General features: G+C 55.5%; 3 protein-coding genes across 3 annotated transcripts in view; all 3 read left to right on the top strand.

The window, feature by feature from the left end:
- The first annotated feature begins 310 nt into the window (after nt 1-310).
- UQCC4 (ubiquinol-cytochrome c reductase complex assembly factor 4) lies at nt 311-1,296 on the top strand. The gene is made up of 2 exons (XM_003734382.6): nt 311-366; nt 453-1,296. Exons 1-2 carry the CDS (start codon nt 335-337, stop codon nt 820-822), a joined length of 402 nt encoding a protein of 133 aa, XP_003734430.1. The 5' UTR covers nt 311-334; the 3' UTR covers nt 823-1,296.
- Nucleotides 1,297-6,852: 5,556 nt separating this feature from the next.
- On the top strand, nt 6,853-20,876 carry LOC144576410 (putative E3 ubiquitin-protein ligase UNKL). The gene is made up of 6 exons (XM_078344280.1): nt 6,853-6,945; nt 7,479-7,688; nt 16,311-16,487; nt 17,009-17,142; nt 20,102-20,237; nt 20,650-20,876. Exons 1-6 carry the CDS (start codon nt 6,866-6,868, stop codon nt 20,747-20,749), a joined length of 837 nt encoding a protein of 278 aa, XP_078200406.1. The 5' UTR covers nt 6,853-6,865; the 3' UTR covers nt 20,750-20,876.
- LOC100412883 (putative E3 ubiquitin-protein ligase UNKL) overlaps nt 6,853-26,399 on the top strand; it is a 43,785-nt gene continuing 24,238 nt past the window's right edge. The window contains exons 1-7 of the mRNA XM_078344257.1: nt 6,853-6,945; nt 7,525-7,688; nt 16,311-16,487; nt 17,009-17,142; nt 20,102-20,237; nt 24,721-24,805; nt 25,753-25,835. Coding sequence (XP_078200383.1) covers nt 25,764-25,835 — 72 coding nt within the window. The 5' untranslated portion in view covers nt 6,853-6,945; nt 7,525-7,688; nt 16,311-16,487; ... (2 more) ...; nt 24,721-24,805; nt 25,753-25,763. The remainder of the gene's footprint in view (nt 6,946-7,524; nt 7,689-16,310; nt 16,488-17,008; nt 17,143-20,101; nt 20,238-24,720; nt 24,806-25,752; nt 25,836-26,399) is intronic.

The following is a 26,399-nucleotide window of genomic DNA, read 5'->3' as shown; positions in this document are numbered from 1 at the left end:
TCTGGGGCGAACTCAGACCTAACTCTCTGAGTACAATGCCCGCCCCGCGGCTCCTCGCCTCTCCTTGGCGACCAGGGACCGGGGTCTGGGTCCTAGCCAAAAGGGACAGATAACTACATTTCCCGGCATGCCCTCGCGCTCTCCAGAGGCGCTAGAGTCTGCGACGGAAGAAGCCCTCAGCAGTCGAACGTCATTTCCGCTGCGCTACTGGACCCACGTTCTGTAGTCGTGAGCGCCCGCTTGGTATGGTGTCCGGTTTCCGGTTTCTGGTTCGGGCGACGGAGGTGACGCAATCACGACGCGCCACGGCGCCGAGTGCGGAGTCTAGGCAGCAATGAGCCGAGTCCTGTTTGCACCGGCGGCCGGGTGAGCTCCTCAAGGTCTCCGAGGGCCGAGGGCCGAGGACGGGCACCTGCGGGCGGGCGGAGCGCTTACTGTTATCTCTCTTCCAGGGCCGTCAGGGCGCTGAGGCTCATGGGTTGCGTTTCCCGAAGCCTTCATCCACTGCCCGGTTCCCGGGATGGGGCCCAACCCGCCGCCGAGGAAGAGGATAACCTTGACCGCCCCATTAAGTTTTCCTCCAGCAAAGCTAACCCGCGCCTCTGGACGGTTGGCCATTCCATGGGAAAGGGCTATCAGCGGCCCTGGTGGCAGGTGCTGCCCATCAGCGTCTCCCTCATGGCTCTGGTCATCTGGTGCTACCTGAGGGAGGAGACGGAGACGGACCAGTGGTTGAGACGGGTGTTGGGAGAAGAGGTGCCAGAGCCCAGTGATCGTTCTGAGGGGCCTGAGACTCCAGCTGCCTCCGGAGCGAGAACTTGACGGGGTGCCCGCTGGGGCTGGCAGGAAGCGAGCCAGCAGCCGCCCTTCCGATTTGACCGTAACTGTCCTGGCTGTGCCTGCGTCCTCGGCACTGAAGGACTTGGATGGTGGATGGGGAGTTGGCTCTGCTGATCGGCGTGGAGGCGGAGCAGAATCTCGGCAGATCGGAACCTGCTCTCGCCTGGGGCTTGATGTCCAAGGATTCCCTGCACAAGACTTTTCCTATCCTTAGGAAAGGTTTCCGTTACACTGTGTTGTTGGATTTGTGATGTCTTTGTGTAACATAATCATGTTTGCGAAGCAGTTCTGCTGACACGTGTAATCCAGTGTTAGTTTGCAGGTAATTTGCGTTCTGAGATAGAATTATCTAGCAGAAGTGTTAAACTTTCTTATGCGCCCTGGCCCGTATAAATAACACTTCTCCATGTGTTTTGCGTAATAACAAATCGAAAATAAATTTTAATTTTATGATACGGGATTAGATGATTCCCTTTTTTTGCATCTAGTTTTTAAAAAGAGGGTATTTTAGCTGTCATTTTATTTTATTTTATTTTTTGGGACAGAGTCTTGCCCTTGTTGCCCAGGCTGGAGTGCAATGGCACTATCTCTGCTGACCACAACCTCCGCCTCCCGGGTTCAAGCGATCCTCCTCCTTCAGCCTCTCAGGTAGCTGGGATTACAGGCACCCGCCACCACGCCCAGTTAATTTTGTATTTTTAGTAGAGATGGGGTTTCTCCATGTTGGTCAGGTTGGTCTCAAACTCCCAACCTCAGGTGATCTGCCCGCTTTGGCCTCCCAAAGTGCTGGGATTACAGGTGTGAGCCACCTCACCCAGCCTAATTTTTTTCTTATTTCCCACAGTATGTAAGTTGTACCAGCAGCTATTTTTGAAAGCTTTTCTTTTCTTTTTTCCAGAGTGGACACTGAGGAAAGAAACCTACATATATGGCCGGGCGCGTTGGCTCAAGCCTGTAATCCCAGCACTTTGGGAGACCGAGGCGGGTGGATCACGAGGTCAAGAGATCGAGACCATCCTGGTCAACATGGTAAAACCCCGTCTCTACTAAAAATACAAAAAATTAGCTGGGCATGGTGGCGCATGCCTGTAATCCCAGCTACTCAGGAGGCTGAGGCAGGAGAATTGCCTGAACCCAGGAGGCGGAGGTTGCGGTGAGCCGAGATCGCGCCATTGCACTCCAGCCTGGGTAGCAAGAGCGAAACTCCGTCTCAAAAAAGAAGAAACCTACATATATATTACCAAATAGTACCTGAAATTGGGAACTTCTGCAGTTTTCTGCAAAACTTTTTAAGCAAGGCAACAATTTTCTGAGTAGAGTACAACTAATGAGTTTGGTTTTTTTCTTGCAAATGATGGGCACTATTTTGGGTTGCCTGAGTGATATTTTGTGTGTGTGTGTTTGAGACAGGGTCTCATTCTGTTACCCAGGCTGGAGTGCAGTGGCACAATTTTGGCTCACTGCTATCTCTGCCTCCTGGGTTCAAATGATTATTCTTTCTCAGCTTCCGAAGTAGCTGAAACTACACGCTTGTGCCACCATGCCCGGCTAATTTTTTTTTTTTACACAGAGTTTTGCTCTTGTTACCCAGGCTGGAGCGCGACGGCGCGATCTCGGCTCACCGCAACCTCCGCCTCCTGGGTTCAGGCAATGCTCCTGCCTCAGCCTCCTGAGTAGCTGGGATTACAGGCATGTGCCACCATGCCCAGCTAATTTTTTGTATTTTTATTAGAGACGGGGTTTCACCATGTTGACCAGGATGGTCTTGATCTCTTGACCTCACGATCCACCTGCCTCGGCCTCCCAAAGTGCTGGGATTACAGGCTTGAGTCACTGCGCCCGGCCTTTTTTTTTTTAAGAGATGGGTTCTTGCTGTGTTGCCCAGGATGGTGTGCACTGGCTATTCACAGGTGAGATTAGCATGGGAGTTTTGACCTGCTCCGTTTTTGACCTGGGCCAGCTCACCCCTCCTTAGGCAACCTGGTGGTCCCCTACTTCCGGGAGGTCGCCATATGGATGCTGAGCTTAGTGTGGACACCCGATCGGCATAGCGCACTACAGCCCAGAACTCCTGGGCTCAAGAGATCCTCCTACCTCAGCCTCCCGAGTAGCTGGGACTACAGGCACGCACCACCGCACCTGGCAGCTGCAGTGATTCCTAAAATGACAAATGGCTGGGCGGGCAGAGGAATTTTTTTTTTTTTTGAGAGAGAAAGTTTAGCTCTGTGGCCTGGCTGGAGTGCGGTGGTGTGATCTTGGCTCACCACAACCGCTGCCTCCCAAGTTCAAGCGATTCTCCCGTCTCAGCCTCCTGAGTAACTGAGATTACAGGTGTGCACCACTGTACCTGGCTAATTTTTTTGTATTTTCAGTAGAGATGGGGTTTCACCATGTTGGCCAGGCTGTTCCTGAACTCCTGACCTCAGGTAATCCACCTGCCTCGGCCTCCCCAAGTGTTAGGACTACAGGTAAGCTCCACTGCCTTGCCCAGGCAGAAATTGTGTTAAAACAAAAATTCTTTCAAGGAAGATATTAACCAGTTGGTCACGTCTCAGCCGATGAAGTGTCTTAGAAGGTCCTGCTGGTGGTGTGAGCATCTTGTCGCCAAGGAAGGTGAAACACTTCCGCATTCACACTGGAAAGCTGGGGTTATTTTATGTATGTCTGGAACCACCCTAGGTTTTAAAGACCATTTCTTCCAAATGATGAAAAAAAATGATACTTTCAATCGTTAAGTCTTACATCAGTTTCCTTTGATGTCTGGGAGAAAGAAGTCCCGGGGGCGGGCATGGTGGCTCAAGCCTGTAATCCCAGCACTTTGGGAGGCCGAGGCAGGTGGATCATGAGGTCAAGAGATCGAGACCATCCTGGTCAACATGGTGAAACCCCGTCTCTAATAAAAATACAAAAAATTAGCTGGGCACGGTGGCGCGTGCCTGTAATCCCAGCTACTCGGGAGGCTGAGGCGGAAGAATTGCCTGAACCCAGGAGGCGGAGGTGGCGGTGAGCCGAGATCGCGCCATTGCACTCCAGCCTGGGTAACAAGAGCGAAACTCCGTCTCAAAAAAAGAAAAAGAAGTCCCGAAACTCCCAGGGTGAGGAGGAACGGCAGCATCGTCACTCATACTTCTACAGCAAAGATCCCCCAGTTTCTAGGCCTCGAGTCCTCAAATCCTTTTCCTACGGTTCCCAGGCCCCATAGACATCTCTGCTGGACTGCTCACGGGCTCCTTAAACTCCAAAATTTTAGGGCTGCTGGGCCCCACAGGGTCGTGGGGCCTTGTGTCGTGCCGAAGTGCAGGATCCAAGAAGGAAAGGGACAGGACACTGAAGAGCTCGCGAAGACCATCTGGACTCGGGGGCCACGCCACCTGTGAGCGGAGATTGGCGAGAGCCCAAATGCCAAGAAGCATCTGTATTTATTAGGTACAAGCAGGGGGCAGGGTCATGAATGGGCTTGGCGATAGGGCATACGTAATCACGTGAGTCACAAGCGAGGGGGCCACCCCATTAGGTCACCTGAGCAGATAGGTGGGCTATGCTCAGTAGGGGGCCGTGCTGTGTGCAGTAGTAGAGGGTCGTGTACAGAAAAGGGTTCCACCCCCATTAGGTCACCGAGGCAAGGAGGTGGGCTGTGTGCGACAGGTGTCGTGCACAACACTTTTTATCTGGGGGCTGGAGACTTCAATGGATTTCTTCTTTTTTTTTTTTTTCTTTTTTTTAAGATGGGTTTTCACCATGATGGCCAAGCTGGTCTTGAACTCCTGACCTCAGGTGATCCACCCACCTCAGCCTCCCAAAGTGCTAGGATTACAGGCTTGAGCCACAGCGCCTGGCTTTCAAAGGATTTCTAATGGAAGGATACTATAAGTCACTGCAGTGGGAGCTGACAGACTTGTGCTCTTCTCTTAAGATATTTATGGGAGGATGATTTGAATAGGGTGTATGGCTGCCATAACTGGTCACATCAGAGGGTTCTTCTCCCTCGGTTACTTCCAGGATCTCAGGCCTGAGGCCGACTTTCCACAGGAACTGGATGCAGGTACCACAACTCCTCTATCAGGAGGAGAGGCTCCTGCTCCAAGCCTGCATACAGCATATGCCCTTCCAGGCAGGGACGCCACCGCCGGGGTCTTTGGTTCTCGTCCTGGCCTGGCTGTTTTCCCACGTGCTGCTTCTGTTCTGTGACCGCTCTAGGCGTCCTCCTACTACAGACTACTGTATGGTTATATGGAAGGATTCTATAAATCAGCACTAAGTGTGTCAGTGCAGTTCCGACTACAGTACCTGTTTGATTATATAGAAAGATTATATGGGACTAAGTATGAATATATATATAAACTAGATAGAGTGAGCAGTGAGTTATGCTTCAGGCACTAACTGCCTGGGGTCTGTACAGTTCTTCCTCGGTGTCCCTGGGGGGTGTTACCCACACAAAATGGGATTCATCTCTGCCAAACCTCTTTCTTCTCCCCTGTTCTGTATCCCTGCAAGCCAGAGACCTGGGCGTCATCCCGGAATCCTTTACCATTCCCAGCACCTGGGGAGTCTTCAAGATCCGTTTATTCCTGTCTGAAGAATTCACAGGCCCTGTCTTTCCTGCTTGATTTAACTTGAAAATATCATGTTCTTCATTATCACTTTAAGATTTAAATGTCATATTTGTAGAGGTAATAATTCATTTGGAAAATGTGAACCTGGCCGGGTGTGGTGGCTCATGCCTGTAGTCCCAGTACTTTGGGAGGCCAATGTGAGTAGATCACCTGAGGTTGGGAGTTCAAGACCAGCCTGACCAACATGGAGAAACCCCAACTCTACTAAAAATACAAAATTAGCCGGGTGTGGTGGTGTGTACCTGTAATCCTATCTACTCGGGAGGATGAGGCAGGAGACGCACTTGAACCCCGGAGGCACAGGTTGCCATAAGCCGAGATTGCACCATTGCACTCCATCCTGAGCAACAAGAGTGAAACTCCGTCTCCAAAAAAAATTGTCCTACCAGCAGATGATTGCTTTTGTGGTTTTATAGTATTAATGTTTTTTTAAAAAACCTGGCATACTTGGAACAAATCTATAGGAAGTGGTTTTCTTTTAACCTAAATGGGCACATTTTTCATATCACTAAAAGTTATTATTTTTTTTTTTGAGACAGGGTGTCACTCTGTTGCCCAGGGTGGAGTACAGTGACCCAGTGTTGGCAACCTCCGCCTCCCGGGTTCAAGCGTTTCTCATGCGTTACCCTCCAGAGTAGCTGGGATTACAGGCGTGTGCCACCATACCCTGCTAAGTTTTTTTTTGTATTTTTAATGGGGGGGGGGTGTCACTATGTTGGCCAGGCTGGTCTCGAACTCCTGATCTCAGGTGATCCACCTGCCTCTGCCTCCCAAAGCGCTGGCATGAACCACCGCGGCTGACCTCCTGTCACTAAAAATTCTTAGGAAACGCTGTTTCTATCAAATCGCGCGTAACACTTAAGAGTTTTCCTTTCATCGGCTACTGGGCTGTGATGGGGGCGGGGCTCAAGGGTTTTGCTAAATAACTGCGATAATCACGTTTGTACATAAATGTTCCAATAAGTGTTTGAGGTCAGTGCTCGAAAAGGCACAAATTCCTTTTTGCAGAGGCCGGGACCGCTTCGCCCTTCCGCCCCGTTGGTGACCCGTGTGCCCGGCTCCCTTGACACCAGCCTCTCGCTTGGTTTGTGGAAGAGCCGCTGCACTGAGATACAACTCCTGTGATTAATTCACGGAAATTACTCGGTGATGTGGGGTCGTGTCCCAGCAGGGACCGACCATCGCGGGTCCCACGCAAGCCCCCGGGCAGGAAGGGCAGGGAGGGCCCCGTCCCACCCACCGGCGATCCGGGGTGAGGGGCTGCAGGGCCGGGGCGGGCGGGGCGGGGCTGGGCGCGGGGCTGGGGGCGTGGCCGGGGTCTCGGGCAGGGGGCGTGGCCACGGGGGGCGGGGGGAGATCCGGGGGCGGGGGCGCCGGCGCGGCGCATGCGCGCTGCATTGTTTTGACTGAAAATGCCGTCGGTTTCGAAAGCGGCGGCGGCGGCGGCGCTGAGCGGGTCCCCCCCGCAGACTGAGAAGCCGACCCACTACAGGTCAGCGCCCGTCCGGCCCTCGCCCCCCGCCCGCCCCGGTCCCGCCCGCCGCCTCCCGCCCGGGCCCGCGCTGCCTCCGCCGCCCCTTCGCCGCCCCCGCGCGCCCCCGGCCTCCGCGCCGCGCCGGGGCTGGGGGGCCGCGACCCTCTCGGCTCCGGCCGCCGCTGCCTGAGGTCGGAGCGCGGCGCCCGGGCTCCCGGGTCCTCGCGCCCCTGGGGAGGGAGGAACCGCCCCGGGGTCGGGGGTCGGGGGTCGGGGGTCGGGGGCTGCGCCCGGGCTCGGGGACCGGGACCCTCCGCTCCGGCGGCCGCCGCCTGAGGTCACCGTGGCCGCCGGGGTCTAGGGGGCGCCTGGGCTCTGAGGTCCGGGGACGCTCGCGTCTTGAGTCGGGATGGGGGGCGGCGCCTGGGGCCCGCCAGGAGTCGGAGTGGGGGTCGGGCCCGGGGTTGGGGCCCCTGAGGCGGGTGGGACCCTCCGCTCGCTAGTCCCCGGGGCCGTCCGACGGAAGCCAGCGCGGCGCTGTCTGTTTTTAGGTACCTGAAGGAGTTCAGGACGGAGCAGTGCCCCCTGTTTTCACAGCACAAGTGCGCGCAGCACAGGCCGTTCACCTGCTTCCACTGGCACTTCCTCAACCAGCGGCGCCGCAGGCCCCTCCGCAGGCGCGACGGCACCTTCAACTACAGCCCCGACGTGTACTGCTCCAAGTACAACGAGGCCACCGGCGTGTGCCCCGACGGCGACGAGTAAGCGGCTGGGGGCATGGGGACCTCCACCCGGGGACGGGGCCTGGACCCTCAGCCAGGGGGCAGGAGGGGGCCTCCACCCGGGGACGGGGCCTGGACCCTCAGCCAGGGGGCAGGAGGGGGCCTCCACCCGGGGACGGGGCCTGGACCCTCAGCCAGGGGGCAGGAGGGGGCCTCCACCCGGGGACGGGGTCTGGACCCTCAGCCAGGGGGCAGGAGGGGGCCTCCACCCGGGGACGGGGCCTGGACCCTCAGCCAGGGGGCAGGAGGGGGCCTCCACCCGGGGACGGGGTCTGGACCCTCAGCCAGGGGCAGGTGGGTGGGCTCCACCCAGGGACAAGGACTGGACCCTCCGTGGACACCTGGTGTCCATGCTGGCTGCTGTAGAGGGTGTGGTAATTATCCTCTGAAGTTTTCCATTGACAGGGAGTTACTATTTTCAGGCCACTTCCCGAGGAATTGTCTGTGTTTCAGGGGTAACCCTTGTGTCACTTAATCCAATTTTGTTTCTTTTCTTGCTTTTTTTTTTTTGAGACAGGGTCTTGCTCTGTCACCAGGGCTGGAGTGCAATGATGGGACACGGCTCACTGCAGCCACCAACTCTCAGGCTCAAGTGATTCTCCCTCAGCCTCCCAAGTAGCTGGGGACTACAGGCTCATGCCACCCCAGCTAATTTTGTATAATTTTTGTAGGGATGGGGTCTCACTACATTGTCCAGGCTGGTCTTGAACTTCTGGGCTCAAGAGATCCTCCTGCCTCAGCCTCCCAAGTGCTGGGATTCCAGGGATGAGCCACCGTGGCCGGCTGTTTGCCGGTCTTGATGTGACACAGTTCCTGCATCAGAACCTATCTCTGGCCAAGTGTGCTGTTTTGTGTTTCTGCAGAGGCAGGCTTCTTGCTGTAGCCCAGGGCACAGCGCTCCTCCTGCCATGGCCTCCCACAGTGCTGGGATTCCAGGCAGGATCCACTGCGCCTGGCCAGGTTTGGGAGCATTTTGTAGTGGTCAGATGCTTTCCACGCAGAGAGCTTGTTGGAATATTCACACTGTGGAGTACATCCAGGATGTTTGTTTATGTATTTTTTGAGGTAGAATCTTGCTCTGTCGCCCAGGCTGGAGTGTAGTGGCATGATCTCAGCTCACTGCAATCTCTGCCTCCCTGGTTGAAGCGATTCTCCTGCCTCAGCCTCCTGAGTAGCTGTGATTACAGGCGCACACCACCACACCTGGCTAATTTTTTGTATTTTTTTTTAAGTAGAGCCAGGGTTTCACTGTGTTAGCCAGGATGGTCTCGGTCTCCTGACCTCATGATTCTCCTGCCTCGGCCTCCCAGAGTGCTGGGATCACAGGCATGAGCTGCTGTGTCCGGCCGATGTTTCCTTTCTTGATGTTTGCATATTCATTTTAATAAAAAAAAGATAGTAAAGTTATTTTATGTGCATGCTCATTTATGTAGCACTTTTTTTTGTTTTTGAGATGGAGTCTCACTCTCTGTCGCCCAGGCTGGAGTGCAGTGGCGGGATCTCTGCTCACTGCAACCTCCGCCTCCCAGGTTTAAGCAATTCTCTTGCCTCAGGCTCCTGAGTAGCTGGGACTACAGGTGTGAACCACCATACTCAGCTAATTGTTTTAGTATTTTTAGTAGAGAGGGAGTTTCACCATGTTAGCCAGGATAGTCTCGATATCCTGACCTCGTGATCCGTCTACCTTGACCTCCCAAAGTGCTGTGATTACAGGCGGGAGCCACTGAGCCTGGCCTCTATAGCACTTTTAAAGTTGCAAAATGAAGGTTTTGTTTTGGTTGATTTTATTTTACAAGTTTCCTAATAGTGTTATGAACAGATGTCTTTATTTTGAAATATGTAAAATGGGAAAATCCAGGTCGGGTTGTATATTCACAGACCGGCGGGAGGTGGTGTCAGGTTCTGCCTACTTCCTGTGGGCTGCTCGCAGAGGGCGGAGGGTGGTCTCCTCCTGCCCAGGGGAGAGATGGCAGCTGCGGTCTTGACGTCTGTATTCCATCATGTTTTGGAAGGAGCTGATTCTCCAGGGACCTTCCCATTGAAGCCTGCTTTCAGCATGGAGACCCTTGTGAACTGAAGTCTTTTTTCCTTTATTTTTTCAACAATGCTTAGCCCAAGGGATACATTTTTCTAATTTTTTTAGAAGTGTTACACACTTTACTGAAATGTTTGTAATTGCTCATTAGTTAAATAGTGTTTGCTGTGATTTCGTTGTTTTGAGATGGAGTCTTTCTCTGTCAAGCAGGCTGGAGTGCAGTGTACAGTCTCTGCTCATCACAACCTTGGGTTCAAGTGATTCTCCTGCCTCACCCGCCCGAGTAGCTGGGATTACAGGCATGCGCCACCAGGCCTCACTAATTTTTGTATTTTTAGCGCAGATGGGGGTCTCACCATGTTAGTCAGACTGGTCTCGAACTCCTGACCTCAGGTGAGCCACCCGCCTGGCTGTTTTTATTTTATTTTCCAGAAGCAGTGGTATTGTCAGAACCACCTGGCTGCTTGTTTTGTGAGGCAGGGTGGTCTGTGGCCTGGGCTGCAGTGCAGGGGCGCAGACACTGCTTGCTCACTGCAGCGTGAACCTCCAGTGCTCAAGGGATCTTCCTGCTTCAGTCTCCTGAGCAGCTGGAGGCACAGGAGTGCTCTGTCACTTACACCAGGTCTCACTCTGGTCGCCCAGGCTGGAGCGTGTTGGTACCAACTCGGCTCACTGCAGCCTGGGCAACAGAGTGAGACTCTAGCTCAAAAAAAAAAGCGGGGGAGGAGGCTGGGTGAGTTGGCTCCTGCCTGTAATCCCAGCACTTTGGGAGGCCAAGTGGGCTCAGGTGATTCTCCCACTTCAACCTTTGGAGTCGCTGGGACTACAGACTCTCTATACCACGCCTGGCAGATTTTTTTGTATTTTTAGTAGAGACGGAATTTTCCTGTGTTGTCCAGGCTGGTCTTGAACTCCTGGACTCAAGTGATCCTCCCACCTTAGCCTCCAAGAGGGCTAGGATTGCAGGTGTGAGCCACCACACACCTCTGGTTCAGTTTTTATTTTTTCATAGAGACAGAGTCTCACTATGTTGCCCAGCTTCAGGCAGTTCTCCTGCCTCGGCCTTCCCAAACTGCAGGGATTCTAAGTGCAGCCCACCGCACCCGGCCCTAGTATTGTCGTTAAGACAGGTTGGTGCCTAACCGTGAATGTCGCCAGCCCGTGTTGGTTAGGGTGGTGATGTACTTCTAGGCAGTTCTGAAAGTGCGTAACTGAACAGCTTTTTGAGCCACGGTTTTCTGCACGTGAGACTCTGAAAGGCAGGTATTTGTCTAGTTGATGTCGGAGCTCAGCCCCTAATTTCCCTTGGTTAAGCCCGTCATCTGCCCAGGCCTGTGATCCTGAGTTACAAGGGGCCACTGCTGCCAAACTCTGATGCGGGGGTCCGGACGTGTGGAGACCAGCACCCAGCCGGTCTGACCCCACTCCATTAAACATGGGGGCCTGATTGACTGGCAGTGCTCTGTCGCCAGGCTGGCGTGATGGGCAGTGCTCTGTCGCCAGGCTGGAATGCAGGGACATGATCTTGGCTCACTGCAACCTCCGCCTCCCGGGTTCAAGCAATTCTCCTGCCTCAACCTCCCGAGTAGCTGGGATTACAGGCACCCACCACCACACCCAGCCAATTTTTTGTATGTTTAGTAGAGATGGGGTTTCACCATGTTGGCCAGGCTGGTCTTGAACTCCTGACCTCATGATCCACCCACCTTGGCCTCCCAAAGTGCTGGGATTACAGGCATGAGCCACCTCGCCCAGCCCTTTCTTTTTTTTTGGAGCTAGGGTCTCGGTCTGTTGCCCAGGCTGGAGTGCAGTGGTAACTCACAGCTCACTGCAGCCTCGACCTCCCAAGCTTAAGCAGTTCTCCCACCTCAGCTGCCCAAAGTGCTGGGGTTATATGTGTGCATTCTTGCACCCAGCAAGAAGCCATCTTTTCATAACTTTTTTGTTTTTTTTTTTTTGTAGATGGAGTCTCTGTCTCCCAGGCTTGAGTGCAGTGGCATGATTTTGGCTCACTATAACCTCTGCCTCATGGGTTCAAGCAATTCTCCTGCCTCAGCCTCCTGAGTAGCTGGGATTACAGGCGTCTGCCATCATGCCTAGCTAATTTATATATTTTTAGTAGAGATGGGTTTCACCATGTTGACCAGGCTGGTCTTGAACTCCTGATCTCAGGTGATCTGCTCTCCTCAGGTTCCCAAAGTGCTGGGATTACAGGCGTGAGCCACCGCACCCAGCTTCCTAACTGTTTTGGTTCTGGAGTCTGGGTGTCCTGCTGTGGACTCAGCCCCAGTGCTAGGCACAGGGTGGTGTCCAGTTCTCACAGGGACGGACAGTGCTGCCGCGAGCGCCTGCCCCCAGGTGGTCATTTCAAGCTGTGCTCAGGTAGCAGATTGTGTATTACAGAAATACAGGTTATAGTTGAGGGTGGTAAGTGGGGCTCAGATGCCTGTTGGGTCTTCTGTTTTGGATGCATCCTGGGTAAATCCACACACAACAAGGGAATTGTCTTAGGATTTTGTTGGTAGCATGTTTGCTTCAGCCGGCCTTTTAGGAAGTATTTCACAGGCTGTTTCCTCTGGGAATCTCTCCTCCATAATCACCCCATTCCGCTAGAGTGGGACTTTCTCATCCCTGCACAAAGGGCATAGCCAATTTGTCCTGTTGAGTTACCCGTTCTGGTTCTCACTAAGGGTTGCCTCAGATTTTGTGAACAGATGAACGTTCAGATCAAGGGCAGGGTCTTCCCTTTCTTTAGTTCGTTGGTTTTTGAAATTTTTATTTTGGGACTTGATACTACCAGCTTTACACATGAATGTGTGTCCGAGAGCAGACACCCTTAGCCCGTGTCAGATGTTGCTCTTGGTTCTGGCTGGAGGTGCTGGGGCTGAGCTGTGGGGCAGAGCAGGACTGGGACCCCAGGAGGGCCCCCCACCTCCGCTGCTGGGGCCTCCTTTCCTGGGCATGCTAGCACCTCACTCCACCCCTGCCTGCTCAGCTGCTACCTCAGTGTCAGCCCCTCCTGGGGGCAGCCTCAACGTCACCAGCTCCTGCGGGTACCTCTGCTTTCACGCCCTCACTCAGTGCCCTCCTCCAGCCCCTGCTGTCAACTCTCTGCCTCCTCCTGTGGTCTCCCAGGTCACTTCTCAGGTTCCTCCCCTATCCCCTGTGGGCACCCCCTCCGGTGCCTGCCCCGGTGGGCGCCCTCACAGTGCCTCCTTTCCTAAATGGGTGGCCGCCTCTGGCTGCACCCCACGCCGTGTCGGTCCTGAGGGTTTCCCGGGGATCCCGGCCCCGCCCCGCTCGGGAAAGGCCCTTTGTTCTGCGGGACACGCCCCTCCCCTGCACATCCGCGATTGGCCACCCCGGGTCATGTGTGAAGCCCCGCCCCCGTGGGAACCTGTGTGAACTTGGGGGCGGGGCTTGCACATGACCCGGGGTGGAGGTGGGGGCGTGGCTTTGAGACCGCTGGGCTATTGCTGAGCGGCCAGGCGCTTGCTTTTCTCTTCAGACAGATTCTGGTAAAGAAACAGGAAAGGCAAAAAAAAAAAAAAAAAAAGGGCAGAAAAGGCGCCTCATGGGACCCCGGGCCTCTCCAGGGTCTACGGTCTACTTTCTTCTTTGTTTTGAGCCAGGGTCTGGCTCTGTTTCCCAGCCTGGAGTGCAGTGGTGCGATCTCGGCTCACTGCAACCTCGGCTTCCCGGGCTCACCTGATCCTCTCACCTCAGCCTCCAGAGGGTCTGGAACCACAGGTGCACCACCATGCCCAGCTGATTTTTGTGTGTATATGTGTGTGTGTATTTTTAGTAGAGCTGGGGTTTTGGTGTGTTGCACAGGCTGGTCACGAACTCCTGGACTCAAGCAATCCATCTGCCTCGGCGTCTCGGAGTCCTGGGATTACAAGCAGGAGCTGCCATGCCCAACCTCTAGGCCCATTTTCAGTGCAGCCACAGAACAGAGGCCATCCTTGCCAGCCCTTGGCCCTTCAGCCACCCTGGGTCTTTTGTTCTCAGGAAAAAATAGGCTCACCCTATTCTTGTGGTGCAGCTTTTCCAGGTTGACACACAGATTTGTTCACTGCAGCCTCAGCCTCCTGAGCTCAAGTGATCCTTGTACCTTAGCTTCCAGAGTAGCTGGGACCAGAGGTGCACATCACCACGTCCAGCTGAGTTTCTGTATTTTTTGTGGGAACGGGGTCTTGCTGGTTTTGAACTCCTGGGCTCAAGTAATCTGCCCACCTCCCCTCCCAAAGTGCTGGGATTACACGCGTGAGCTGCTTAACCCGGCCTCTGTCTTCTTTTCAGAGGTCTGTTTGACGGTGTCACCTGGCAGGCCTGGCATTTCCCATTTGCCCTCTGGGGCCTCCCCTGGCCCCTGTTCTCAGGCAGTGCAGAACTTGGATCTGAGTGGATGCAGTGTGTGCCTCACTGGGTCTCCACTATGCATTCTGTGAGGAACTGATGGGAAGAGAGACTTCCAAATATCCATGTCTTAAGTCACTGTTGCTACTTGTATTGGCGGATACCAAGTCTAATCTTTTTCTTTCTTTCTTTTTTTTTTTTTTTTTTTTTTTTTTTTTTAAGATGGAGCGTCCCTCTGTCACCCAGGCTGGAGTACAGTGGCACGATCTTGTCTTAATGGAGCCTCCACCTCCCAGGTTCAAGCAGTTCTCCTGCCTCAGCCTCCCAATTAGCTGGGATGACAGGCGTGCGCCACTACACCTGGCTAATTAGTGTATTTTTAGTGTAGACAAGTTTTCACCATGGTGATCAGGCTGGTTTTGAACTTCTGACCTCCAGGGATCCATCTGCTTTGGCCTCCCGAAGTGCTGGGATTACAGTCGTGAGCCACCACACCCCAGCTTGCTTGCTGCTTCCTTCCTTCCTCCCTCCCTCCCTCCCTCCCTCTCTCTCTGTCTTTATCCTTCCCCGCACGCCCTTCCCCTTCCCTTCCTCCTCCTCCTCCCTTGTTTTTTTTGAGACACGGTCTTGCTCTGTTGTCCAGGCTGGAGTGCAGTGGCGCAATCACGGCTCATGGCAGCCTTGGCTTTTTGGCTCAAGTGATCCTCCCATCTCAGCTTCCCAAGTAGCTGGGACCACAGATGTGCACCATGGTGCCCAGCTAATTTTAAAATTTTTTGTAGAGATGGGGACTCACCATGTTGCCCAGGCTGGTCTTGAACCCCTGGTCTCAAGCAGTCCTCCCATCTCTGCCTCCCAAAGTGCTGGGATGACAGATGTGAGCCAGTGTGCCCGACCTTCCTTCTGTGGCTGAACGCTGTCCCATTGTGTGGGTAGAAGACCACGCTTTGCTCATTGACTCCTCCGTCGGTGCCCATTTGGGTGGTTTCCGCCTCTGCTCCTGTGCATGACGCACTGTGAACATGTGTGTGCAGCTGTCTGCTTACAACCCTGCCTTCATGTTTCTGGGATGTGAATTCAGGAGCGGGGTTGCTGGGTCCCAGAGTGGCATTCTCATTTGATTTTTGCTTGGCTGGCTCCTGGGACCCTGAGGTCAGGCTGGGCACCCCTTCTTCAGCCTCTGTGCACCCTCAGCTTCCCGCGTCTGGCACACCATGGGTGCCCAGTGAAGCCTGGGTGGGGCTCTGTGTCTGTGTTCTCTGACCTTAGAGAGTGGGGCTAGACCTGGTGGTTGCTGGGTCACTCTTGGTTCCCAACCATCCCTGGCAGGAGCTCCAGTCCCATGCACAGTGAGGCAGGCGGGACCCTCACGAAGCTCCCTGGCTGGAGCTGTAGGTGAAGGTTTGAGTCCTTACGTGTGGGGACCTGCAGTGAGGGCCCCGTCATCCTCACTCAGTGATTCCATCACCAGCCGGGGCTTGGCACCATAGATGACTCAGGGTCCTCTGGGCGGAGTGACCTACCTGGAGATGCCCCAGAATGCAGGAGCAGTTCGCGTTGTCTCCCCGTCTCTGTTGATGCTGCCTGAGCCTTGGCGGCTGCTCCCCCTCCCCCTGTACCCCATCCTGTTCCAGGAGCTGCCTGTGACTCCCTGGGAGCATTGCTCTGAGCCTGCAGGTATCCCATGTGATGGTGACGCTACCTCACCTGTACTCCCCACCATGCTATCTGCTTCCTCTCCTGCCCATTTCCCCCATCCCCCCAAGCAGCGTCCACGGCCCTGTGCCTCTCCCCTCCCCTGCCTCCCTCCTGGGGTCCCTGAGAGCAGCAGGACACTGGGCAGGAGGGCCCCCACTTTCTGACAGTGACTGGTCAGGAAGGAGATGCAGCCTGCGTGCAGGGCACGGACTTTACTTCCCACACTGTTTGAGCATTTGTTAGGAAGGATGAGCTTCGTGGACACTCGGCATTGTGTTTTCCAGCTGTGTTTGCTTGGGGGTTTGTGGTGGTCTGTGTACCTGGACGGTTCCACATTCTGGAGCACGTGCTGCGTTCGATCATGTCGGTCCTTCCGATCAGAACAGGCAGCTGGGAGAAGGGAAGGGAATTCACTGCTTGCCAGGTGCTGTTGGGGTGTGGACCCAGGGAGCTTAGGGCTGCCTCTGGGTCCGTGAGAACCAGGCTTTGTGTGCCCCTCTGCTTCCCAGGTGTCCCTACCTGCACCGGACGACGGGGGACACGGAGCGCAAGTACCACCTGCGCTACTATAAGACAGGAACCTGCATCCACGAGACAGACGCGAGGGGCCACTGCGTGAAGAACGGGCTGCACTGTGCCTTTGCACACGGCCCCTTGGACCTGCGGCCCCCCGTGTGTGACGTCAGGTGAGTAGTAGGCCTGGATGTTGTTTCTGGTGAGACGATCTCTTACCTCATCTCACTGGGTGTTTCTTTCCCCGAGTCTGGAGGGTTTGAGGTGAGGCACTGCTTTGCCAGAGAACGAACTCAGCGCACGGTCCTGCGGGGGCTGCAGGAAGGCAAATTCTGCCTCCGGAAAATTCCACTCATGCGTGGTTGGGGCCGAGTGTAGTGGCTCACACCTGTAATCCCAGTGCTCTGGGAGGCTTGAGCCCGGGAAGTGGAGGCTGCAATCAGCTGTGATTGCGCCACTGCACTCTAGCCTGGGAGACAGAGCCAGACCCTGTCTCAAACAAAAAACAAAATTGAGTGGTTGGGATTTGGATCAGGACTGTGTGCCAGGGCAGAGGAGTGCCCCACACACCTGAGCCCTTCGGGTGGCAGCGTCTCTGTGTAGTGGTGGGAGGGGAGCGTGTACTCCAGTGACCTCCGTTCAGCTTTGGAGGCTCCGCATACAGAGCCGTGACCCCTGTGTCCTCGGCTTGCAGGGAGCTGCAGGCCCAGGAAGCCTTGCAGAACGGTCAGCTGGGCAGCGGGGACGGTGTCCCAGATCTGCAGCCTGGGGTTTTGGCAAGCCAGGCCATGATTGAGAAGATCCTGAGTGAAGACCCCCGATGGCAAGGTAACTCCATGGCCGCAGCTGAGTGGTGGGGACAGTGCGGGGACAGTGCAGGGACAGCCCGTCTTAGTTGATGTGCAAGGTGATCAGATGGGGAAACTGAGGCTCATGGAGTTCAGTAGCAACCCCTCTCCTACAGGGGGTGGGTGCTGAGTGGGATCTGGGCTCAGGTGCCTCCCCCGCATCCCTTCTGTACCTCTTCACCTGCTGGTGGCTCATTGGGGTCAGCCATTGACCAAGTGCTCAGCTGAGGGGATCTGCACCTCCCATGGCAACCTGCGGGGTGTCCTGTCCTGGAGCCAGGGCACCACTGTGCACCCACCCGTGGTGTCCAGCGGAGTCCCCAGCCCTGTGCCTCTGGGTGCTGCTCCACAAAGCAGCTTTTAGATCCTTGGGCGTGGTCAGAACACATGGGCTGGGGGCATTTCCTTGGGGCTGGGGTCCTGCATTCCTGGCCAGCACACAGATGAGGTGATAGCAGGGGAGAATTGATTCAAAAAAGTGTACCAAGGCAGGGTGCAGTGAGTGGCTCACACCTGTCATCCCAGCACTTTGTGAAGCTGAGGCGGGTGGATCTCCTGAGGTCAGGAGTTCGAGGCCAGCCTGGCCAACATGGAGAAACCCCATCTCTACTAAAAATGCAAAAATGAGCCAGTTGTGGCGCATGCCTGTAATCCCAGCTACTCTGGAGGCTGAGGCGGGAGAATCGCTCGAACCCAGAAAGTGAAGGTTGCAGTGAGCTGAGATCGTGCTACTGCACTCCAGCCTGGGTGACAGACCAAGACTCCATCTCAAAAAAAAGTGACAAAATACACATAAACAAAAAAAATGCATCTTTTTTTTTTTTCTTGGAGATGTAGTATCACACTGTCACCCAGGCTGAAGTGCAGTGGTGCGATCTCGGTTCACTGCGACCTCCACTTCCCGGGTTCAAGTGATTCTCCTGCCTCAGCCTCCCAAGTAGCTGGGATTTCAGGTGGGCACCACCATGCCAGGCTAATTTTTGTATTTTTAGTAGAAATGGGGTTTCACCATATTAGGCTGGTCTCAAACTCCTGACCTCAGGTGATCCACCTGCCTCAGCCTCTCAAAGTGCTGGGATGACAGGCGGGAGCCACCCTGTTTCGCTCCTCCTCCTCCTCTTTGTTTTTGAGACAGGACCTTGTTCCAGTGTCTTGTCCAGACTGGAGTGCAGGGGTGCAATCACACATCGCTGCCGTGTTGACCTTCCAGACTCAGGCGATCCTCCCACGTCAACTGCCCGTGTAGCTGTGACTACAGGCACGTACCACCAATGCCCAGCTAGTTTTTAGTATTTTTAGTACAGATGGCGTCTTACTATGTGGCCAGGCTGGTCTTGAACTCGTGGGCTCAAGTGATTCTTGTACCTTGGCCTCCCAAAGTGCTGGCCTTACAGGCATGAGCCACTGTGCCGGCTCTCATTTCTTTTCAGGACTGAAGGATATAATAGTATAAGAATAATGCTGACCAGGTGTGGTGGCTCACTCCTGTAGTCCCAGCACTTTGGGAGGCCGAGGCAGGTGGATCAGCTGAGGACTGGAATTTGAGACCAGTCTGGCCAACATGGTGAAATCCTATCTCTACTAAAAATTTAAAAATTAGCTGGGTGTGGTGGCGCATGCCTGTAATCCCAGCTACTTGGGAGGCTGAGGCAGGAGAATTGCTTGAACCCAGAAGGCGGAAGTTTCAGGGAGCTGAGGTCGTGCCACTACACTCCAGCCTGGGTGACAGAGTGAGAGTGCGTCTCAAAAAAAGAAAAGAAAAGCTATTTGAATTGAATCTGGTGTGCACGATGGTGTCCGGAGGTCAGGTTTGATCTTGGAAGCATGTCTGACGTCACACCAGCACTTAGGCGCTGACGCTCTTGGCCGTGTCCGTTGCTGGCTGCCCAGCCACGCTGAGCAGGTGCAGTAAGGAACAGCGTGTAGCAGTGAACTATTAGCCCAAGAAAGGATATGATTTTTAGGAATCTTTGCCCATCAATTACTGTTTTTAAATGACCCCGTGACTTGTTTTTCAACTTTAGATAAAATTTATGTGAAATACAGTGGATGGCTTTTAAAGAGAGACTTTATTGGGCTGGATGTGGTGGCTGACACCTGTCATCCCAGCACTTTGGGAGACTGAGGCAGATGGACCCCTTGAGGTCAGGAGCTGGAGACCAGCCTGGCCAACGTGCTGAAACCCCATCTCTACTAAAGATATAAGGAGTTAGCCGGGCATGGTGGCGCACGCCTGTAATCCCAGCTACTTGGGAGGCTGAGGCAGGAGAATTGCTTGAACTCGGGAGGCGGAGGTTGCGGTGAGCCACGATCGCACCATTGCTCTCCATCCAGCCTGGGCGACAAAGCCAGAATCTGCCTTAAGAAAAAAAAAAAAGACTATTTTTTAGAGCAGTTTTTGGTTCACAGCAAAACTGAGTGGAAAAATAGAGATTTCCCAAACGCCCCTGCCCTTCAGCCTCCCCTGCGGTGAGCCTCCTGCACCGTGAGGTACACTTGCTACAAACAGGGAACCCACAGTGAGGTGCTTGTCACCCAGAGGCTCTGGCGTGCATGAGGCTTCCCGTGTGGCATTTTCTGAGGTTTTAGCTTATTCATAAAGCTGTGCAACCATCATCTCTGTCTAGTTGGAAAACATCTTTATCTCCCAGGAAGGAAGCGCCCACCCACAGCAGGACTCACCCAACCCCTGGTGGTCTCTGCTCCACCCCCTCTCTGTGGGTCCCCAGTTCTGGGCAGTTGTTGTCATGTAGGCAGAACCACACAGCGTGGCCTTTGGGCCCGGCCTCCCTCGTGGGGCGTGAGTCCTTTGAACTCCGCGTGTGCCACAGTGTGTCTGTTTGCGTTCTCTGAGTCCTCCTATGGCTCTGTCCTTTGGGTTTTGTGCCCAGTGTTGCCCTAAGTGATACTGCACAGGCACTGTGTGGCCCGTTTTTCAGATGCCAGCTTTGTGCTGGGCAGCTATAAGACGGAGCAGTGCCCGAAGCCACCACGCCTGTGCCGCCAGGGCTACGCCTGCCCGCACTACCACAACAGCAGGGACAGGCGGCGCAACCCCCGGACCTTCCAGTACAGGTGAGCCCGCAGGATCCCAGCGGTGGGTGTCCTTCCCGCCCCGTGGCCTGCATTGCCCTCCCCCGGGTTCTCATGGGAGGGCTGCCTTGTGGCACTGTCACTCCTGGGAGGGGAGGCGTCTCCCAGCATATTGACTGTGGGAGGCACTGTGGAAGCCCTAGCCTGTCCTGGGACTGGCCTCCCCACCCAAGCTCAGTGGCTCCCATGCAGTTCCCTGCCGGGGCCCCTCTGCCAGGCAAGGGGCCAGAGCACAGCAGGAGGGACCCTGAGCCCAGCTGGGACCCCCGTGTGCCCCACTCATGCCTCTGGTTGCAGCCACGCTCTCCAGGCTGTGGGCTGCGTGCCGTCCCCTCACGCGAGCCACCAGGTGCTCTGGCGTTCTCATCACCTGGGATTGATCTCGTCTTAACAGCTGGCGGCCAGGGCACCCGGTTCTTAGGCTGAGTCCCGGGGCCTGCACTCCAAGGCTCGCCCTGCCCAGGGTACATGCAGGACCTTCCTCTACCGCCTGAGCCCTGACCATCCCCTGGGCCTGGCCTATGGGTTTGGGGCTGTGCAGCCTGCTTGCCTCTGAAGCCCCTTCTCCTCCCCACTCCAGCCCCACCTTCTGGTTGTGCCTGGCCCCACTTGCCTCCGGTCTGCAGTGTGCGCCTGGGGCAGGGGAGGGTGCAGACCCCACAGGTGTCTGGATGCCTGGGTCCCGGTCTTGGCCTCCCTGAGGCCCTGTCTGTGTCCAGCTTTGCCTTTGAGCAGGTAGTCTGCCCTCTTTTTTTTTTTGAGATGGAGTCTCACTCTGTGTCCCAGGCTGGAGTGCAGTGGTGCGATCTCAGCTTGCTGCAACCCCTGCCTCCTGCATCCTGGTTCAAGCAGTTCTCCTACCTCAATCTCCCGAGTAGCTGGGATTCCAGGCACGAGCCACCATGCCTAGCTAATTTTGTATTTTTTAGTAGAGACGGGGTTTCACCATGTTGTCCAATCTGGTCTTGAACTCCTGACCTTGTGATCCGCCTGCCTCAGCCTCCCAAAGTGCTGGGATTACAGGCGTGAGCCACCACGCCCGGCCCACCCTCCTCTTGTCAACGACCTGGTGCTGCCTGGCATGCCCTGGAGAGCCCCGGTGTCTCCCGTGGGAAGGACGCCTCCCTGCCTCCTCGTTTTACCACCTTAAATTCATTCTCCCTCCAAGTGGCTTCAGAGTCGAGGGACCTGAATGGCTGTGGAACAAAGCACAAGTTAGTCCCTACGTTTCTGTCATCGCCTGTTGTGGAAACAAAAGGAAAATCCTTTTCTCCGACAGGCGTTGTGCTTTCCATAAATCCATGTAAGTTATAATGAAGCTGCTAGAAATGGCACCAAGAGGAGAGGGGTTAGTGGTTTTTTTTTTTTTTTTTTTGAGACGGAGTTTCACTCTCGTTACCCAGGCTGGAGTGCAATGGTGCAATCTTGGCTCACCGCAACCTCTGCCTCCTGGGTTCAGGCACTTCTCCCGCCTCAGCCTCCTGAGTAGCTGGGATTACAGGCATGCGCCACCATGCCCAGCTAATTTTTGTATTTTTAGTAGAGACGGGGTTTCACCATGTCGACCAGGATGTTCTCAATCTCTTGACCTCATGATCCACCCGCCCCAGCCTCCCAAAGTGCTGGGATGACAGGCGTGAGTCGCTGTGCCCGGCCCGAGAGGGTTTAGTTTTTATGAGATAGTCTCTGTCGCCCAGGCTGGACAGCAGTGCAGTCCCGGCTTATTGCAGTGGGAGCGTTGGGCATTTGAAATTGGTGAGGATTTTCAAATTGTGGGATCAAAAATTTCACTTCCATTTTATAGAAAGTTGGCCAGGAGACAGCTCTGCGCTGTCTGGGTGCCCAGCCTCACTGCCCCCGGGTGGTTCGGCTGTTTCTCCCCCTCACTCTTCATCGGTGAGGGTGGCTCTAACCCAGACTCAATTTAAATTCTGTGAAGAACATCCCTGGAGCTCCCGACCCTGTCCTGGCAGCAGCCGGGCGTGCATGTCCATAGTGTGAAGCTGAGTCACTGGTCACTCCAGGGACCTGTGCCCAAGGCCCCTCCTGGTGGTAGGCAGATACCCCCGGGCCCCCCGTGGGGAGCTATGTTCTCCTGTGTCCCCTGACACATCCTTGTCCCCAGGTCCACGCCCTGCCCCAGCGTGAAGCACGGGGATGAGTGGGGGGAGCCCTCGCGCTGCGACGGCGGTGACAGCTGCCAGTATTGCCACTCCCGCACAGAGCAGCAGTTCCATCCCGAGGTACGTCCCTCCCACCACCCCAGGTGTGGGTTGCTGGAAGGCCTGGGGGAAGCCATTGAGTTTACAGTGTGGTTCATCACACAGAAAGAACAGGGTTATTCTTGGCCGAGGGCTGGCAGGAGGGCTGTGGGAAACCTGTGGGGCTGTACCAGCTTGCTGGCCTTTGGGTCCCCCGAGGCTGGGGGGTCTCTCTGCTTGGCCTGCAACAGAAAAAAGAGTCACATGGGAAAAAAGTAGGGAGAAAATGTCAGTGGAAGCATAGATATTGAGGCCGGGTGTGGGAGCTCACACCAGTCATGCTGGCACCAGCGTGGGCAGATCAGCTGAGGTCAGGAGTTTGAGTCCAGCTGGGTGTGGCGCACGCCTGTGATCCCAGCTACTCGGGAGGCTGAGGCGCCAGGATCACTTGAACCCCGGAGGCGGAGGTTGCGGTGAGCCGAGATCGTGCCACTGCACTCCAGCCTGGGTGACAGAGCAAGATTCTGTCTGAACAAAGTAAAACCTCAGGTGAGGGGAAGGCACACGGGCTCGGAGGACCAGGGCTGCTTCCCACCATCCCTCCCAGGGCAGGGTCACAGATTTGCATCCTGCATTCTGGGTGTTGGTGACCACACACACTGCAGTGCCACCAGGGGCCTGCCAGGAGCCCAGTTTCCGGGGCCTTTTCTGGGTTCAGTAACACAGGCCTGGCTGCCCGTCCTTGCAGTGGACCCTGGACTCCAGCATCCCCTGAGCAGAGCTGGCACCGCATGGCCCATAGTTGTACCATAAATCCTGAGTGAGATAAGCCCCCCCGCCTGGCCCCCACCCCAGGTAAACAACAACTCTTCCCATTCGGGATGTTCCTGGGGCCGAAGGGGGTAGCCTGGGCTGGGGCCAGGCCTGTGCTTCCTCCGGAGGGTGCAGGGTATGGATGGCACAGGGCTGCTGTGTTCACGCCGGGCCGCGTAGCTGCCAAGGGAGCATACTCAGATTTGTACTTAAAAACAAAACAAGCTGGGTGAGGGGGCTCACGCCTGCCATCCTAGCACTTTGGGAGGCTGAGGCGGGCAGATTGCGTGAGGTAAGGAGTTTGAGATCGGCCTGGACAACATGGCGAAACCCCATCTCTACTAAAAACAGAAAAATTAGCCGGGCTGGTAGCATGTGTCTGTAATTCCAGCTACTTGAGAGGCTGAGGCAGGAGAATCACTTGAACTCAGGAGGCAGAGGTGGCAGAGAACTGAGATTGTGCCACTGCACTCCAGCCTGGGTGACAAGAGCCAGACTCCATCTCAAAAAACAAACAAAACGGGATGGACACGGTGGCTCATGCCTGTAATCCCAGCACTTTGGGAGGCCGAGGCAGGTGGATCCACGCGGTCAAGAGATGGAGACCATCCTGGTCAACATGGTGAAACCCCGTCTCTAGTAAAAATGCAAAAAATTAGCTGGGCATGGTGGCACGTGCCTGTAATCCCAGCTACTCAGGAGGCTAAGGGGGAGAATTGCCTGAACGCAGGAGGCAGAGGTTGCGGTGAGCCGAGATCGCGCCATTGCACTCCAGCCTGGGTAACAAGAGCGAAACTTTGTCTCAAAAAACAAAATGAACAAGCAAACGAGCCCCCACTGGGCGTCTGAGTGGTGGGAGGGGGTGTCCGCAGTGGGTGGGGCCAGGCTGGAGGTCAGGAAAGGCTTCCTGGCAGGTGTGGGCACTGGGAGCCAGCTGTGCAGTTGCCGTGTCCTTCCTTGAGAACTGTGGAGCAGGAGGGGCTGGGCCAGGCTGTCCTAGGGTAGACTGGGTGCTTCCAGGCTGGCCTGTCCCTTCCCGGGTCTTACGTGGTGTTGACCTCATGAAAGTGTCTGTCACCCTGGGTGAAGTGGCAGTGGGTCTGGCTGTGGAACAGACACGTGTGCCTTTACTAGTCACTTACTAGCCATCTGCTGATACCAGACTCTATTCGGTGCGTCTTTCAGAAGATACCGAGCCGGGAAATGGCTTTGCCTGTGATGTGAGGGGAATGGCCCCACACCTGCGCGTGTTCCCTGCAGGTCGGCTCTGCAGAGAGGAGGGACGTGGGGACCAAGGTGCACTGTGGAGGAGGGCAGGGCCCACACCCCTCTCTTCAGGGGCCTCTTGTCACAGTTTGGAGCTCAGTTCTCCACCGTGGGGTAACACCAGCTGCGATCGTCCCACAGAATCTCATTTCTAATCCAGCCTCTTCATTTCATTGTCCCCCCAGATCTACAAATCTACGAAATGCAACGACATTCGCCAAACCGGGTACTGCCCGCGCGGCCCCTTCTGCGCCTTTGCACACGTGGAGAGTGAGTGGCCATCCCTGTGGCAGATTCACCTTGGCGGGCTCAGCAGCTCTGCAGACTCTCACTGGAGTCACTGGTGACCAGGAGCTGGCCACATGGACCTGGAAGGCGGGCGGGAGCTCAGCACCGTGGCGGGGGCCTGGGAGCCCTGACGTGGCCATGGAGGCCCCCTGGGTGGGAGTGTGTTTGTGCTGCCTGAGGCTGGGCTTCCTCCACGCAGGTGTGGGCCAGTCCTGGTGGAGCCTGGTGGGATGCTGTTTCCAGGCGCACTGAGACCCTCAGCTTTGAGGCTGAGTCCTGGTGTGAGTTGGCTGGCGCCTCTACCAGCCTCCTGGGCATCCAAGCTGGGTCCTTCTGCCACCGCTGCCTGGGCCTTGTCCTGAGCCTCTGTCCTGCTGGGCACCCACCCAGGAGTACTGCCCTTGTGGAGCGAGGGGGTCTGTGCATCCCAGGCAGAGGAGGCAGCAGAGACCCTCGAGCAACGGCTGCTCAGGCGGCCTTTCCAGAGCCCGTGTTAGCTGTCTGGATGATTCAGCCTAGCTTTGGGGTTACGTGGTCCATAATCAGTTCCCAGCAGCAGAAGCAAGCCCCAGTGGGAACCCACTCGGCCTTCCCCCATGTTCCAACGGGCTCTTCATTTCAGCTCTAGGGTCTGGGTTCCAGGTTTTGTGAGTGTGGTCACAAGCTCAGATTTCCCTTCTGCTTTTCATTTCAGCGGGGAGGGCCACTGTTGTTCACATTGTAAATGTTGCTTTAGTATTAAACACGTGAAAACCTGAAGGCTGAGGCCCGAGGGTCCCGTTGCCCCAGCATCTCCTGTCTGCCCAGCTGTCCTCTTGCTGCACCCCCGAGGGATGATGGTGACAAGGCCGCGTGCGCTTGGCCCTCACATGTGGTGCGGAGACTTCTGCGTGTCACTGTCGCCCACCAGCCGCCCCCTGTCCTTGCAGAGAGCCTGGGGATGGTGAATGACTGCTGCCGCGATCTCCATCCCGGGAGTCCCGCCTCCACCGGCAGCAGCCAGCCGGGTAACGTAAGTGAACGGTGTTCCTGGGGTGATGCCCCGTGTTCTTTGGGTTAATGGAACTGTTAGGGATGTGGATGGGTATGACTTCTCAGTAGTGTGGTTGAAGGCAGTTTGTGGAGTTTGCGGCTCTTCTACAAGAGTCTAGAAAAATCCTTGCCACTAGGCTGGGTGCAGTGGCTCACACCTATAATCCTAGTATTTTGGGAGGCTGAGGCGGGATCAGCTGAGGTCAGGAGTTTGAGACCAGCCTGGCCAACATGGTGAAACCCCATCTCTACTAAAAATACAAAAATGAGCCGGGCATGGTGGCATGTGCCTGTAATCCCAGCTACTCAGGAGGCTGAGGCAGGAGAGTCGCTAGAACCCAGGAGGTGCAGGTTGCAGTGAGCCAAGATCTCCACACTGCACTCCAGCCTGAGTGACAGAGCGAGACCCCATCTCAAAAGAGAAAAAGGGAAAAGGGGCTGGGCTCCTAGGAAGTAAAGCTGTGGGGAGACTGATGGAAGATGAGAGGAACTTCAGCGAGGCTGGTCATGCAGGCTCAGTGTGCAGCCTCTCCTGGTGTGGAGA

This window comes from Callithrix jacchus, chromosome 12 (genome assembly GCF_049354715.1).
Source record: "Callithrix jacchus isolate 240 chromosome 12, calJac240_pri, whole genome shotgun sequence".
NCBI classification, from domain to species: Eukaryota; Metazoa; Chordata; class Mammalia; order Primates; family Cebidae; genus Callithrix; species Callithrix jacchus.
This window is presented reverse-complemented; position numbering and strand designations above follow the sequence as displayed.

Excerpts from the sequence above, each read along its gene's own strand:
- UQCC4 (XM_003734382.6), top strand. The coding sequence starts at position 335 with ATGAGCCGAGTCCTGTTTGCACCGGCGGCCGG. Across the intron at positions 367-452 it reads CTGTTTGCACCGGCGGCCGG|GGCCGTCAGGGCGCTGAGGC; the intron begins GTGAGCTCCTCA and ends TCTCTCTTCCAG.
- LOC144576410 (XM_078344280.1), top strand. The coding sequence starts at position 6,866 with ATGCCGTCGGTTTCGAAAGCGGCGGCGGCGGCGGCGCTGAGCGGGTCC. Across the intron at positions 6,946-7,478 it reads GAGAAGCCGACCCACTACAG|GTACCTGAAGGAGTTCAGGA; the intron begins GTCAGCGCCCGT and ends GTCTGTTTTTAG. Across the intron at positions 20,238-20,649 it reads CCCCGGACCTTCCAGTACAG|CTGGCGGCCAGGGCACCCGG; the intron begins GTGAGCCCGCAG and ends TCGTCTTAACAG.